This window comes from Eupeodes corollae, chromosome 2, assembly GCF_945859685.1.
Source record: "Eupeodes corollae chromosome 2, idEupCoro1.1, whole genome shotgun sequence".
In the NCBI taxonomy this organism is placed as follows: domain Eukaryota; kingdom Metazoa; phylum Arthropoda; class Insecta; order Diptera; family Syrphidae; genus Eupeodes; species Eupeodes corollae.
In genome coordinates this window covers 39,499,627-39,517,071 of record NC_079148.1, presented here as the reverse complement: position 1 = coordinate 39,517,071, position 17,445 = coordinate 39,499,627, and the positions used below count along the sequence as shown (strand labels likewise).

General features: G+C 32.6%; 1 protein-coding gene across 19 annotated transcripts in view; it reads left to right on the top strand.

The window, feature by feature from the left end:
* Positions 1–5,992: 5,992 nt before the first annotated feature.
* LOC129947675 (inositol hexakisphosphate and diphosphoinositol-pentakisphosphate kinase) overlaps positions 5,993–17,445 on the top strand; it is a 51,295-nt gene continuing 39,842 nt past the window's right edge. For 8 of the 19 annotated variants that reach the window (XM_056058322.1, XM_056058318.1, XM_056058321.1 and 5 more), the window contains exons 1-2: positions 15,218–15,432; positions 15,667–15,719. In XM_056058322.1, coding sequence (XP_055914297.1) covers positions 15,294–15,432; positions 15,667–15,719 — 192 coding nt within the window. In that variant the 5' untranslated portion in view covers positions 15,218–15,293. Of the gene's footprint in view, positions 6,713–15,217; positions 15,433–15,454; positions 15,596–15,666; positions 15,720–17,445 lie in introns of those variants that run through there. The other 11 variants (XM_056058335.1, XM_056058326.1, XM_056058334.1 and 8 more) reach the window with 9 other exon arrangements.

The following is a 17,445-nucleotide window of genomic DNA, read 5'->3' as shown; positions in this document are numbered from 1 at the left end:
TCAAAAAACCAAGAGAAGGACAATTATCTCATTTTTCATTTTTAGAATAAAACTATTTAAGAGTTTACATAAGATTGTTCAGATATTGAAAAAAGAAACCATAGTACAAAAATTTAAGATTTTGAGCGTTGAATTTATACGAACAATTTTAATAAAATTTTGTTTATAGAAATTCTAAATAAGGTTTTTCATTCAGTAAAGATTCCTTGGTATCTTTTAATGGGTGTTTTAGTGAATTAAAAGGATCATATATCGAGTGGTTTAATAATGAATTAATTAATCTAAAACATAATAAAGTTATTTTATATAACAAAGCTTTGTATACAAACTTACTAAATGGTTGGAACAATTATAAAATTGCTAGAAATTATTATAAAACTCAATGTAAAAAAACAAAAAATGAGTATATAGAAGCGAAAATAAGTGAAAAAGCAGGTGATCAGAAAGGTCTCTGGAAATCTTTGAAGAGGTATATTCTTAAAGAAGAAAAAAGTGTCGTCAATGACCTAGAGATAAATGGATTTCAAATAAAAACTGATATTGATAAAGCCAACTCGTTGAACCAATATTTTATTGATAGTATGTAAACATTAGCGAAAGTATTCCCAAACTAACTTATTCGGATGAAATCCCAATCTATGAAGACATATTCCAGTTTAATCAAATCAATTTTAATGATCTTATAGAAGCAGTAAAACAAATGAATAAGAAAAATGATTGGTCAGGTTTGAACTGCAAGATTTTATTAGATTTTAGTGATGTGATTCTTCCATCACTGCTTCAAATAATAAATTTGTCTTTATACCATGGAGAGTTCCCAGAGAGTTGGAAGAATGCTGATATCATTCCTGTTGAAAAAGTCAAAAATGCTAAAACAACTGAAGAATGGAGACCAATAAATATGCTACCGACCTACAAAAAGGTATTGGAACACATAGTTTGTGTCCAACTTACAAATTTTATTGAAAATAATAAACTTTTATGTGAAGAGCAATCAGGATTTAGGCGTGGTCATTCGTGTGAAACCTCCATATGCTGGATCATTAATGAGTGGAAAAAGGAAAAGGAAAAACGTAACACTGTTCTGGCTGTTTTCTTGGACCTCAAACGTGCGTTTGAAACCATTGATAGGGAGATACTTTTGAGAAAATTATACAAATATGGTATTCGTGGAAATGAGATGAATTGGTTTAAAAGTTATTTAACTGACAGAACTCAAAATGTTAAGCATAGAGGAAATATATTATAATATATAATAATAATATTATAATATTAATATTAATATATTTCCTCTATGATGTTAAGATTAATGATATTACCTTCAGTACCCAAAAAGTGACTATTGGTGTACCCCAGAGAGCGGAACTTGGAGTTTTATTATTTTTGTTGTATATTAATGATTTTGGAAGATGTTTAACATGTTCAAAAGTATGTTTATTTGCCGATGATACTCTTATTTATATATGTGGTCGCAACTTAGAGTTCTGTGAGGAGAATATGCAGCTTGATATGAATGGTGCGAACAATTGGTTGTGCAAGAACAAATTAAAAATAAATATATATATATAAAAACAACCTACTATAAAGGTCTTCAACTTTTCAATATGCTCCCTAGTAATGTGAAAATAATATCTATATTGAATGTATTTAAATCAAAAATTTCCTATCTTCTTTATAATAACTTAATTTAAAGACTGAATTGTAAATTAGAATTAAGAGTTTGTTAAACTAATAAATAAATTACAATTACAATTACAAATCGTGTAATGGTCCCCTTCGACCGCTATGGGTATATGATTTATTTTGGGACACATCTAAAGTGCCAATATGGGAGAAAAAGGCAGCGTTCAATCTCAGATAGATAGGGTACCCGGATAACTTTGTGTTAATGTTGAAAATGAAGGAACTCGAAAATTTATTTCAAATTATAATTTCTAGTAAAAATTAGGTGAAAATTTAAAATTTACCATGGAAAACTTTGATTAACAATAATTTTGGACCACCTATCCAGAATAGCCTATCCAACATGAGATTAAACGCATTCGCATGCGTTTAGACTTCATCAGTCAAATTGCCTGACATTTTATTGAGCATTTTTTTTCGTTATCGGATATCATTTTTTAACACCACCTTGTTTAGTTCCGGGAAACATTCCGAGTGAATTGCCCACTTCTCGTCCTATCGAGATGACTTTTAAAAGCTTGTGGGATACATTTAAGTTTTCATGTTCATTAAACGATCAACCCATAACCATACATAAATAAAACGCAAGATCTGCTCCGCTCGATCTGCAAGTTAATATAAAGCAGTCGATTTTGAGTGTTTTACAAGAATTTGACCGTCTTATGGACTAAAACTTTGTGAATTTTACGTCGGGACTTGGGGGCTGAAGGTAAACCATCTTCAGCGAAAGAGATTGGTTCTGGATGAATGTGTCCGCTCATAAACCAAATTATCGAATTTGGGACGATTCTAGTCAATTTTCATGAGACCAAACCCTGGAAAATTCAACCGAAAAGAATGACTTATCGTTTCATGTTTTTTGAAAATAACGTTGGCCACCTGAAAACGGAATGTCTTTACCTAGATTTATTATTACTAACTCTTTTTGGTCTGATTAAAAAAAATGAAATCCGGTGCATCATTCTACTTTAAAAATTCTGCACGAACTATTTGAGGACATTAACCTTTCGTTAGGAAAACTGGATAATTAATAATACATTCTTCTTTTCTATCTTTCCAAGCATATGTTAAGTTTTGGGGTTAAAAATGGACAGGTTCAGAGAACATAAGGGACTTATCAAACAACTGCTTTTTTTAAACGTACATATTGACCAAGCCAACAACAATTCGGACCTTTACTTAACCAACCTCTACTTTAACTACTAAAACATAATTGTCTACAAAAAACTTCTCAGACAAGCTACAAGTCGATCTCGACTTGTATTTTGTATTTTAATAAATATAACTTATTCCTTTACCAATTTGACAAGAAACCCTTCTACGTAAAACGTAATGAAGTGAAGAATTTTATTCTATCGTGCTCTTCACTGAAGAACAACTGAAAATATTGCTGCTTTAGCCCGTAATATTGATCTTTGAAATAAGGCATTTCAGTTACACTAGACCATTATTATACATAAAGTCTTATGTGCCTAGGTCTAAACTTTTAAGATTTTTGAAGCTCGAGAATGTGATCTATGGAGTCACGTGAATCCACAATCGATTGAAGAAATTTAAGATGAAAATTGTCAAGTTATCGAAGACCAATGTACGTATTGAAAACTAAGAATATGGTGCTGCATATAAAATATGTCAATGACACTCCTTTTGTTAGCTCTTTAGAGTAAGCTAATCTCCTTGCTAGGCAGTTCACGGCCAATTCTACGCTGCTAGTGAGTGTTATGACTCCGTCTGTACTTGAGCGAGTTAGTGATTCTATGGGACCAATCTTTTTTCGCACTCAAACTGTGGCAAGAGTCCTAAGAGATCTAAACACACATAAATCCGCTGGTCCGGATGGTATCCCCGCTATTGTTCTGAAGAGGTGTTCTTCAACGCTGGCAAAACCGGCATTTGTCCAGCCTATTCCCAAAAAAGGCGAATCTTCCTCACCCTCTAACTACCGACCGATTGCACTTACGTCCCTTCTTTCCAAGGTCATGGAAACGCTGATTAATGATCAGCTCAAGAAAGATCGAAAGCTTCTTAATGACATACGGCTTTCGTAGCAATAGGTCCTCTGGTGATCTCATGGTTCATCTCACCGAACAGTGGAGCAAATCTTGACATCGTTTTGGAGAAAGTAAGATTATTGCACTAGATATTTCAAAAGCATTTGATAGGGTTTGGATTCAGGCTCTCTTATCGAAAATGTGTGATTTTGGTTTTCATGAATCCCTCCTTCATTGGATTAGTAATTACCTTTCGGATCGTTCAATAAAAGTAGTATTGTATGGACTTAAGTCTGAAAACCATGAAATAAATGTTGGTGTGCCTCAGGGCTCTGTTCTATCTCCAACACTCTTTCTCATTTTTTCTAATGATCTCCCGTCTGCAACTTCTAATCCAATACATTGTTTCGCTGACGATAGTACTCTTAGCTTTTCATATTCATTTTCAGACTCACATCCCTCTTCTTCGGATGTGGAACTGCAACGACAAAATATAATAAGCTCGTTAAATTCCGACCTAAACAGTATTGTTCAATGGGGATTAAAAAACCGAATTTAATGCTTCGAAAACTGTTGTAATAATAATAATACGCACATCTAAATGTTAAATTATAATGTACACATATCAATTTAAAGTTAACCCCCTCTGCTGAGTTTTTATTGTATGACTAACTTCTGAACTACCTTTTGCTTTTTGTATTACAACGAATTTCCTGTTTGATATACTTACTTTACTTTTGTACACTCCATCTTTTTCTTTTAAACAATTAATAAAGATAAACTAATATTAATAAAAACGCAATGCGTTAAAGCGAGATATACCCCCATTGCCATTATCCATGGATGGCACTTGCATCGAGGAAACTGAACATCTCGATATTCTCGGTATGTGTGTCACCAACCACCTCTTGTGGGATGATCACATACGCGATGTCGCCAAAAATGCCGCAAGGTATTTGGGTTTCCTTAGGTGATGCAAGAAATATTTCACCCCTTCTGATCTGGCTGTTATCTACAAGACTTACATACGTCCAAAGCTTGAGTATAACTCCCATCTCTGGGCTGGTGCTCCTGCAACTTACTTAAGCCTCTTGGATAGTATTGAACGTAGAACATTTAAATTGATAGATGATAATACCATCATAAGCTCATTTACTAAGCTTGAACATCGTCGTAAGGTCTCTTATCTGACCCTTTTTTTACCGTTATTTTAACGGCCTATGCTCCAGTGAAATAGCCAGTTGCATTCCTCCCCTTAAACAGTTCAACCGTAATACTCGCGCTTCTAGGAATGCTCATCAGTATACCCTCGAACCCAACTTCGGCCGTACTGTCAAATGCAGAGATTTGTTCTTTAGCCGTACTACGCGAATGTTTAATGCATTACCACACTCTGTCTTTCCTAGTCATTGCAATATTCAGGAATTCAAAACCAATGTGCACCGACATCTCCTTTTAAACCCTTTCTCCTTTTCCTAGTGCTCACACTGTGCCTCTGCATAATATGGGTAGTAATATACCCTTGAGTGTGTTATTATAAAAAAATGCCTCTTATTGGAAAACCTTTCATAACATTATTTTTGAGACGTGTGGCAGCTGTCACTTGATTTTTGTTCAGGTTAGTTTGCAGTTTCATAGGGAATAGACGTTAGCAAATCGTGCAAAATTTCTTAGCAAGATAATAAGTTCACGTGAAGCATCGGATGCTGCGTTCAATATTCGGCTGACATATTCTCCCAGTTCCGTGGGTCTCTGGCAGACGTGGCCTCAAAGTTTGACAATTTTTTGAGGGATTATGATAAGTCGCTTTTCTACGCAGATAAGCTCAAAACGATTGACGCCTTGGAAGAGAATATTCTTTGCTTTATTACTGAAGTACGCCCACAGTTACTGCAAAAAGTGGTAGGCCTCGAGCAGATGCGGCGACCACTTACCGGAAATCATATTGAAAACATATATGCAAACTTTGGTCTTTATAATGAAGCTAGATTTTTGGTTGTTATAACCTTTATATCTCTTCTTGAAAACCACACATCTAAAAAAACACTCAGTTAATTGTCACTACTAGAAAATCGCTAAACCAACCTGGCAATACCCAAAACAACTCTCCAATGTAAACGCAGCACACAGAGTTCACTCTCAAACAATTTGTATCGATTTGTTGTTGTTTATAAACAAAATTTATTTCGCCTACGTCAATAAACATCTGACTGCACAGTTAAAAATTCGCCGAAAATTTTGGCGCCGTCGTTTGACAACTGCTGTTTTCTTAATCAGCTGTCCTTGTTTCTGACATGCGCTGCTCCCGATTTCAACAAAATTTCATCGAAAAGTTTTTCATTGCGATTTTTGTTCAGAGTGTCGCAACTAAAAATCAAATCAGCAATCAACCAGGCAGACATCAAAGCGCCGCGAATAAACTTGCTACTTTGAGTTGCTCTAGCTCAAACAAACGCGTGGCTATTAAAAGGAAAACTCACTTATTATATAACAATTTTTATTGCATATAAACAAAGAATGAAAATTTCATTCAAATTTCCCTAAAGTTTGAGTGTTTCGATCATGAAAATCGCGTGTGGGAAAAGTGCAAAGTATATCAGTTTAAGTGAAAACTAACAAACTTATTGTTAGTTAATTTTTTGGTAAATTTCCTAACAAAATTTGCCTTTTTCACAGTAGAAAGCAAAAAAAAAACAATCAAACAACAAAGGAAGCAGACACACCCCCGGACAATGAAAATTAATTGAATTTAAAAAGCAAAAAGAAAAATCGACCTATGTGCTACTTAATACGCATTTTATCATTTACTATAACAATTTATCCCTTTTCCCAATCATTTTGTTTGCATATTAATTAATTAATACCTTACATCCTTGATCCGAATTCGAGTTGAAATAAAATCAGAGTCTTTTTACACGAATGACCAGGAATACAGAAATATATGAAATTGCAACATGTCCTACACTGAACTAGAAAGTGGCTATCAGGATTTACGGCAGGCAAATCGTCCTGGATTCTTTGTCGGACATGATGGAAATGTAAATTTTACTTTTTATTTTCTATTTTCATACAAGTTTCATTTTTATTATTGTTTAATTTAATAATAGAGATTTTCTTTTTCTACTAATTTAGGATTCCATCATCAAATTGAAAAAAAAGAAAGAATTCTATTTTTAGGGACATATGGGTAACCTACCTACTTAACTAGGTACCTACACAAGAAAATATCGATTCATTTCTAAATTCGTCCTTTGTGTATTCAGTGTTGTAGATACTTCATTTCTTCAGTCTCTGCTCCACCACTTCGTTTCGTTCATAAAAGGATTTTGCTCTTAAATATCTACACGTTTCTTGTATTAATCGATTGAGGAGGTTGTCCTCCTTTATTATGTTGTTTTTGGAGTTCAAAACCTACTCTCGGTCTTTGTAAACTATGGCTATATATTATATTCTAAGGTCGATTCTCAATTTGATAATACTTAAACCGCTGCAAAATTTACTTGATCTTTATTAAATTAATTAAACTTGATTAAACACTTTTGCTGTGATATGTAGAACGTTTTTAAATTGGTTGATGGGTTAATTTAAACTTGTATTTATTATTCAATGAGATCGTGACTGGGCATCAATAATTTGATGAAATCAAAACGTAAGAATACTGTTGGTTAGATTGAATATATGTATAAAGGAGCTTAGCAATGTGGAGACGCTTTAGGTTTAAGTTTATCATTTGCCCTAAAGGTCTATGTTAAAATCATACGATAAGATTGTTGATACTATAACTAGCTGTTATTTTAAAAGACAAAGTTGATATTTTGTCAAAACACCTGTTGCTTCAGGTGTAATTGAAAACAGTACAATATATTAGCGTGAAAATGTAAAACACACTTGATTAAATAATCAACATCTAAGTAGGTAAATCAAATTCATGGAGACTATGATAACTTAAATAATTGTTGGTTATCAATAACCCTTCACGTGGAGAGGGCCTATGATAACTTATTAATTATTTACTAGAGGTGATGTAGTGATATGTATGAACATGTGTTTATCAGTGGCGTTTTAGTACTTAATGGGCCCGAAAACTAAAAAGAAGTGGGGCCTTGTTAGTTAATACAATTTTGTGTTCAATATTGGAACATTGTAAATTTTACTTTCAGGAATTGTGGGACAAATTTTAGTAGTTTTAAAAAATTTAAACTTATATGATACCTACATACGTCACAATGAATTTTTAATTCGTCACGAATATTATTTTTGTAATCTTTGAAAATAAAATAAAAAATAAATAACATTTTGGTAACTGAAAAATTAAATTGGTTCAAGCAGTAATTGCAGAAGATCCGTTATTTATTTGATTTTTAATAAAAGTAAAAATGTATTCAAATACTGTTTTAGGTTTTTCAATCGAATCGCTCTTCATCTTAACTAGTAAAAAGTTATTTATTGTTTTTTTTGAACGTTTGCTCCTAAAGACAGATGGATAGATCTGTAGTGTAACTGAAAATTAGATTACATTAATAACAGAGACATGTTTTCTTATAATACTCGTATAGCTTACTATTGAAATAATACAGGTTAGGTTAGGTTAAAGTGACAGTCCAAGATGGAAACGGACACACTTAGGCCAGTTCAATGGCCCATTGTGATACCACATGAATCTTCCTAAGCTTAATGGAACCAGTTTGAGTCCCTTACGAAATGTGAGAGGCTTATTATGCTGATATGATTTAGATCGTTAAAGAAGAATTCTCCTAGGTAATTTTTGAGTTTTCGAACCAGAGCGGGGCATGTACTGAAAGTTTTCTAGGGCCAAGAAGGATTTAATAATTATGAAAGTGGGGTATTTTCGAAAACCTGCTTAAGGGACGGTTGTACCCTTGATGTAGTAAGTCTGCTTACTATTTCTACTTTCTTCTACACCTTCCAGTTGCTTAATCTTTACTTAAAATGGTAGCATTTTTTCATTACGAAATCTTCTCAAATCAAAATTATCAAAACTGACGCCAAACATTTTCATAAAAAGCCTTTTCCAGTTTTAAATATTTATTTCTAGTTTGTAAAGACATCTTTTTGCCAATTGAATAACTTTATGTTTTGATTTGTTTTCCGATCTTTTTAGACTTTTTAGTAAGAGAACGAAATTTAAAAGGAATTTTAGTTATCTGATCTCTCACGAATGAATAAACGAGAAAAAGGAATAATTTAGCTTGTTTTGTGAGCGGGCTGAAATTTTCAGATCCTGAGAAAAGTATCTGTATGAGAATTTTATTTTTTTCGGAAAAGGTTGAGAATTCTCAATATTTTTCAGCTCTTGAACGTTAATTTTTGAACGCTGTTCAAAAAAGAAGAATGTCATATAAAGTGTGATTTTTTAAAGCTATAAGAAAGTTTTTCAAAAAAAACACCTACAACTTGGAAAAATGCATGAAATCTTTGTTTGAATTGATAGCACGGTCAATATAATTTAATGTTTGAAGATTATTTCATGCAAATGTTGACCTTCACTGCGCCTCAAACGGTCCATCCGCTTAGTGCAATTTTAACATACTTTTCCCACCATATCGGCCTGTATTTTACGAATAAATGCTTCAATATGGTCTTCCAATGCGTCAATTGAAGAGGGCTTATCTGTATAGAGATGAGCTTTAACATAGCCCCACAAAAAATTGTCGAAAGGCGTTAGATCGCACGATATGGGCGCACAATTGACCGGTCCCGAACGTGAAAAATAAAATGTTCACCGAACTTACCTCTCAATAAGTCCACTGTTGAGCGTGCTGTGTGGCATGTGGCACCGTCTTGTTAAAACCACATGTCATGCAAGTCAAGTTCTTGCATTTTTGGCAAAAAAAGTTGGATATTATCTCACGGTAGCGTTCACTATTCACAGTTACGTTACGAATCGCATCGTCTTTAAAGAAGTACGCCCCAATGATGCCACCAGCCCATAAACCGCAGCAAACTGTGACTTTTTCTGGATGCATTGGTAGCTCTTGCAAGGTTTCTGGCTGATATTTCCTCCAAAATCGACAATTCTGCTTATTTACTTATTAGTTTTAACTTTGTTCTGTTTTTGTTCCATTATTTAAAATTGTTCGTTTATTTATCTTCTTAATTATGTTATTTATTTATTTATTCAACTTTTCAAAACAACAAAAAAGCAATAGTACAGTTAACTCAAAACTAATAAATTTGAAAAAATCTCTTGAAGAAGCTGGAAAATAGACAGCGAAACGTCTGGTAACAGAAGATGAATTAGTTTTTTATTAATTGCATCAAGAATATTGATCATTAAAGCCTAATCAAACAAACATTATTTACGTAACCATTGAGCCAAAAATTGAGCTTCGACGCTGAACACAACTTTTCGGAAGAAGCGCGCGATTACGCATTTTGGTAATAAAATTTAAAAATTTGCGAACGTTGTTCGTTTGTAAGACCATTCATGGTTAAATTATAAACCAAACTGAAAATGTTTTACAGTGAAACAAAACACGAAACGTGCGTCAGCTGTTTAAAATAGTGTTGCCAAAAAGATAATAGCTAAAAATCACCCTTAATATATAACTAACAAAAGTTATGTCTTTCAAAATATGTATTGATCGTTTGGCAATATTTATATCCGCTTATGCACATATTCAAACAAATCTTCAAAACTTTTTTTTCAAACTTTTTGAGTACGCATAACGCAACTTTGGTAATTTTTAAGAAAGCGATATGGACTGAAAACCTCTTATGCTTAGTTTGATTATTATTGCAGATTCTACTTATTTCCAAAGAAATTTTCCTTTGTTGTAAAAAAATTAAAATTCGTGATTAAGAATCTACAAGAGAGAAAAGAAAATATTTATAAATCGGGATTATCACTTAAATATGTATCTTATAGATTATAGATTTTTTTGTTTTACAGCCTTTCCAAACATTATTTTCCGGTTACCTTTTAAAAGATTGTCTAAGAAATTTCATCAGATGATTTAATATCAGTAACAACTTATATTCCTCGTAAAATTCGTAGGTTGTATACCTATTTTGGAGAAGAAACTTCTGTCTCTTCGATTCTTAAGGCAGACGTTTTAAGTAGGGCAGTTTAACTCGCCGAATTTTTATAAGAATATAATTAAAAAAGAAGCTTCTTTAAGACAATTGTAAATACCATTGGTTCCTCCATTTTGATGTAAATTTATGTTCTCTTCAATAGTATGGAAACTAAGAATAAGAAACGAAATTTCCTCAATTGAAAAAAAATGTTTTTATTCTAACCAAATCTTGTGGGTAACAAGACGAGATAAATGTTCGATCCAACATCTCTATGTTGGAAAAGCTACTTATTTACTACACCATCACTTCTTTCGCTGTGGGAAATGCATTTGTTGTGAATTTTCATGTTATAAAAGTCAGACAGTATTACAGCTGTAAAGACCTTATTCAAACTATAATTTCTGGTGTATTGAATTATATCATTGTGCGCTGCTTGTACTCTTCGAGTAAATAGTAGCCCTGGACCTGGTTGAAGAACAATAAAGTAGGATTATTTTATTACGATACAAAACTTATTAATATGCCTCAAAGTATAACAACTATGGGCCGGGCAGCTCATGTAGTTACGCCTATTCTACTCTGCTCCCTAATTATTGATTTATTTTAAATTGGATGCTTACTTACTTACTTAAGGTGGCGTCCTGTGTGAACTAGGGCCTTACCCAACAAACTTCTCCATCTAGCTCGGTCCCTAGCTAGATGTCTCCAGTTTCGCGCTCCACGTTGGGTGAGGTCACCTTCAACTTGTGCGCGCCACCTGATCCGCGGTCTTCCTCTACTGCGCTGTCCTGTGGGTGCGGATTCGAAGACTTTCCGGGCCGGAGCATTGGTTTCAATGCGCTCTACGTTACCCAGCCATCTTAGTCGTTGGACTTTTACCCTTCTGGCTAAGTCTACGTCGCTGTACAGCCTGTACAGCTCATCGTTCCATCTTCTCCTCCACTCCTCTTCGATGCATACGCGACCGTAGATCACACGATGAAATTTTCTCTCGAAGCGACCCAAGGTGCTTTCATCCGCTTTTGTCATGGTCCATGCTTCTGCACCGTATAGCAGGACGGGGATGATAAGGGTCTTATATAGCAACACTTTGGTCCCTCGAGAGAGGACTTTACCACTCAATTGCTTTCTTAGTCCAAAAGAAACAGCGGTTAGCAAGAGTTATTCTGCGTTTGATCTCAGCGCTGGTGTTGTTTTCTGCGTTTACAGCGGAGCCTAGGTAGACGAAGTCCTTGCCTACCTCAAAGTTACGTCTGTCGATTGTGACGTTTTGACCAAGACGTCGGAGTTGTATGTCCTTTCTACACGACAGCATGTGCTTTGTTTTGCCCTCATTAACAATACTCACAAAAGCCCCATTGACATCACGCTGAGTTCTTCCGATTATGTCAATGTCATCAGAATATGCCAGTAATTGGACAAACAGAAAGATAGTGCCTCTAGTGTTGACGTGTGAGCTCTGCACTATTCTTTCAAGCACGATGTTAAAAAAATCGCATGACAGCGCATCACCTTCTCTAAAACCTTTTTTCACATCGAAAGGTCTGTTAAGTTGTTTCCAACCTTTATGGAGCAGCGTGAATTCTCCATGGTCATCCTGCACAAACGGACGAGTTTGGCAGCGATGCCAAAACTAGACATGGCTCTATACAGCTCGTCCCTGTAGATGCTGTCATATGCGGCCTTGAAATCGATGAAAAGATGGTGGGTGTCGATTTGGTGTTCTTGGGTTTTTTCCAGGATCTGCCGTAATGCGAATATTTGATCAACTGTGGGCTTTCTTGGCCTGAAACCACACTGATAAGGACCTATCAGATTGTTGACGATGGGCTTTAGACGTTCACATATTACGGCAGAGAAGATTTTATAGGCGATGTTAAGTAGACTGATTCCTCTATAGTTGGTGCAGTTTAGAGGGTCTCCTTTTTTCAGGATCGGGCAAACAATACTGAGGTTCCATTCATCGGGACCATATCTTACAGATAAGTTGGTGCATGCTCCTTACCAACTTATCTCCAGCTGCTTTAAAGAGCTCGGCATTCAAGCCATCCGCTCCAGCGGCTTTATTAGACTTGAACTAAGATATGGCAATCTTTACTTCGTCTAAGTCGGGAGGACGGGATTGTTGGCTTTTGTCGTCTATATGGAATGGATCATCCTGCCTGACAGCGGAATTCAGTTCTTCGTCGCCGTTATACAGTCTGCAGAAGTGGTCCTTCCATATCCTCAGCATTGACTGCGGTTTCACTATGATGTTTCCACTTTTGTCTTTGCAGCTTTCGGTTCTAGGTTTATGTACCTGTGCTAAGAACTTTAAAAACCGAACTCAATTTTTAAAGTCGATACATTTACAATCTTGAAGAAGCTCTTCCTCATTTTTTTAACAAAATAAAGTTATTACAATTCTAATCAATATATCCTTATAACCTAAAATTATAAAATGAATTATTTATGTCGCTTAGTTCTGGATAAAGAAGAATTGTAAAACTAAGAACTTCAAGAATGAAGAAAAAATATTTAAAAATTATTTGTTTAGCATTTTGTCGTAAGCACGGATCAACTTATTTTAAATTGTCTTCTTACCATTAATAAAAATGATCCATTCTTTTTAGACAAAAACCTATAAACGTCAGTTTTAAAGAAACATTTTTGAATTCTGTCTTTTAAAATATGGGTTCAATTTGATTTTAAGATCAAAATACAGCACATTACCAATTTATATTATTATTATTAACTTGACCTCGTCAATCGGGTAAAAAACAAAGGTAATGAATAATGTGTTAAAAAATACATAGGTATCCAAATAAAAATATTCAAAGAGAGACCACGTTAAGAACTTGTTGCATTCAACTTTTGCCTTATATTTTATTATATATAACTAAAAAAACGATATAGAGAATCATGTCCTCCTTTATGATGTATTTGAAAAAACCTCAAGTAAAGAAGAAAATTAAAGATCGTATTTGAAAAATATTGTCTGGTTTGAGAAACAAAAACAGACAGAATTCCAAAAAGTGATGCTATTTCTTTGATCACTCCTCCTTTTCTTCTGCAATTCAAATTTTTGAAAAATGCATTTTCGAGTTAATAAATGCTTGAATCAAATAAAAATAAATACACAAATTACAGAACATTAAATTCCTTTCATTCAACCAATTACATGCTAAAATAATTAGTTATGTTATTGTTTCTGTTTCAAAACAATTTTCAAAAGAATTTATGAATATTCCAAAAAATATACATTGCGCCAATCATCTGTCTGTAATTTGGAACAGATGCAAGCAAAATTCCATTTGTATCGTTTTAAATTGTCTGCCTGATGTGTAAATCAATTCTTTCAATACAATTATTAAGACAGAATTTTTAATTATTTAATAGAGATTATGTAAATCGTAATTGATCGATGTCATGTTTAATCAAAACAACATCTCCAGTGATGTTGATATTAAAATATCAATCTTGGAAATTTCTTGTTCAATGAGTAATAATTAAGATAAATATAGAATGAACAAAAGTGCAAGTCCGCTTGATACACCCACTATCAACATACCCTATGAATATGAATATTAATAAAAATTCAAAATAACAACTCTAAAAATATATTTCATTTAAAAATATATTTTAATATGCGATTTATAAAAACAAACAAAATATATAAAATATAGAATTAGGAGACACTTCTAGTCAAGACAGTGCAAACAGTTGGCAATTACAATTTAAGGTGTCAAACAATTGCCACTTAAATGTCAATCATTTAAAATGTTTATTTATTGTTGACCTTTATTTTTGAGGGTTTTTATGAATGAAATGCATTTTTGTTGACAAAAACAAAGACGTCAAAGTATAAAATGTATTTTACCTTGGTTTATGAAAATACATACAATTTAAATAAATAACATTGTATTATATGAGATTTTGGTTTTAATGTTGGAATTATGAAATGTATAGCTTTTATTTGGAAATGGAGCCTTAATAGGTTGCTTAATTTACTTCAAATGTAATAAAGGATTGTTTTGCAATTTCCTGGGGATTTAATTTAATCTTCATCTTTTTGATCAAAAACTCTTCCAAGAATGTAAGATACACTTTTTACTTGTTATGTCCAAAAAAATGTAGTAACAAAACCTCATCCCAGATTTTTACTAACAATCGTATCCTCTGTTTTTTTCTGCAAATACGATGTTTTTAAATAAGACTTACCAGGCCCATTTGGTTGGAGAGTTGCAGAAGAAGTTAAGTGATAATAAAAATAGATAGAATGGGCAATTGTATCACACCTTTAACTAATGGAACCCTACCGACTAAAAGTTATTGTCATTTATATAAGGGTTATATGTTTAAAATTGTTTATCATATTGATTCTAAACTCCAATATTCAGATTAAAATCCCAAAACTACTTTACTAATCCAGTATCATTAAAAACAAACTTAATTTTCATAGGCTGGCTTAAATTAACTGAAACTTGGCAAACATAGGTCTACATTATAGAGAAAAATAAAACAAATTTTAAATTTAGGAATAACCTGTGAGTGATTTTAGTTGAAAAAAAATACACAATTAAGTAAAAATTAACCAAAATGGGGAATAGCTTCGATAAATTTAATTCGTCAGCTGCAAACGCGGTACAACCCTCTAACAATAATAATAATCGGCAGCACAATGAGCGTCTTGGGTTTAAGCCGTTATCTCATGTCTATTCAACACCTAATTTATCTGGTTGGTAAATATATAAAATAAAAACAAAACAAAAATTAAGTTTAAATATGCTTAAAAATCGCCTCATCCAATCATATGTTTACATCAAAAAATAAAGTTAAAAAATTCAGAAAACACACAAATTGGCTTAAATATAAATATATCTACTACCAACTCGTAATAAGTAAATATTTTTGTTTAAAGATTTTTGTGTTGTTAATTATGAACCTACAACTTTTTCTCTTTCTCTTCTAGAACCGAAACCTCCTCTGCAAATGGATATGAGATCTTCATCTTTCTCCTACGGGGTGAACTATATAAATACCTATACATATTCCAAAAACTTATTTTAATATATGTTTTTGTGTACTTCTGTTTTTGTCTTCTTATATGCCGTTACTTGCGTTTTTGTGTTTTTTTTTCTTGTATCTAATATTTGTTTATTTTTTTTTATTTTTTGTTAAATTATAAAACAGTAGTTTTCGGTTATTTGCGTGCTGCTTAAATTGCATCTGAAATAAAACAAATTAAAATTAACCTACTGTGGTTTTTGAAAATTTCATATTTCAATATTAACATTTCTTCAGATAAAAATGTTAAAATTCTTATTCTCAATTAAGTTTTTTGGCTATATAAGCTTTAATACAACATTAATTAATTGAATATATCCATTATTGATAATAATTGAAAAAAAATGTTATTGCAAAACATAATTTGACGAATTGTTATGCAAGAGTATATATGTATTTAAATTGAATTAAACATTACCAGCTCGGTTCTAGAAATGGATTCCACATTTTGAAGGATTTAAAAAAAAATACCCAAACATTGAGTCCAAATCCATAAGGTCATAGTATCACTCTAAAAAGACCATAATTTAATCGCGTCGAGTAAAATTTATCTGCTTTGTTTTAATTTCAATTTCGTTTTAATTTCAAATGAAAGCGTAATGCAAAAACTGGCTGTATCATTATCTATCAATGGTATTATTTGCGAAATGTGGCGGCTATGATACACTTCTGAGATGCGGGTTTTTTAATGAATATCCAGACGCGTAGCATATCATCGCTCTAAGGACTACATACCTCATTTCAAAGTTTTTCAAAAATACGAAATTCTGTGTTATATATGGTGACTATATGTTTTAAGTTGTCACTTTGTCAGTCATATGAAAAGAATATTATAGACTTTAGTGTAGAATCAAGCCTATAGTCTTTATAAGGTGAATGCATAGCAGATCATGCTTACGATAAAGAGATGGCGTATACAAGGACTAACTAGTTGACGTCGTCGTCTAGCAGTATGAATATCGAACGATGAAGACGAATAATAGTTTTTTTTTACCAAAAAATTCATTTAAGTATAAATCCCAGCATTTTTATTTAAAAGAGTAGAATTTTCAAAAGTTCTCCATAACCATAACCATGGCTTTGATTGTCAGTTGTAAGTCGTCTTCGCCCAAAATCATTACGCCCAAATCATAAAATGTTATAAAATCCAAAATTAATCACAAAGCTAAAAAAAAAAGTTCAAAAAAAAATCGCCAAACAACCTAAAGCGATGTCTTAATGGTTGAATACATTTTAAAAAAAAAAGCTGGGATGCGATCCACACTGATAACTTCCGATCCCGTCTGTCGATTTGTCTTGCCTAAAAGTTTGTCTATATGTTATCGTATCAATTTTTACCAAATTTGCGTACTATTTTTTGTAGATTTTATTTTTTATGAAAAAACGGATTGTTGGATTTTTATATAAAAATTACTGAATATCGAAAACAAAATTTTCTGTGAAATAAAATAAGTTTGAAGCCAATATTTTTAATTTTTGAAAAACCATTTGAGTCAAAAGTAAAATTTTGCCAAGTTTTAGTATTTTTTTTTAGAGTTTTATTTTTTGTAAAAAAAACTGTGAATTCGATTTTTTTCAAAATTTTATCGAATGTTGAAAACAATATTTCTTATAAGATAAAATTAGTTTAAAGCCAATATTTAAAATTTTTGAAAAGATATTTGAGTCGAAAATAAATTTTTAC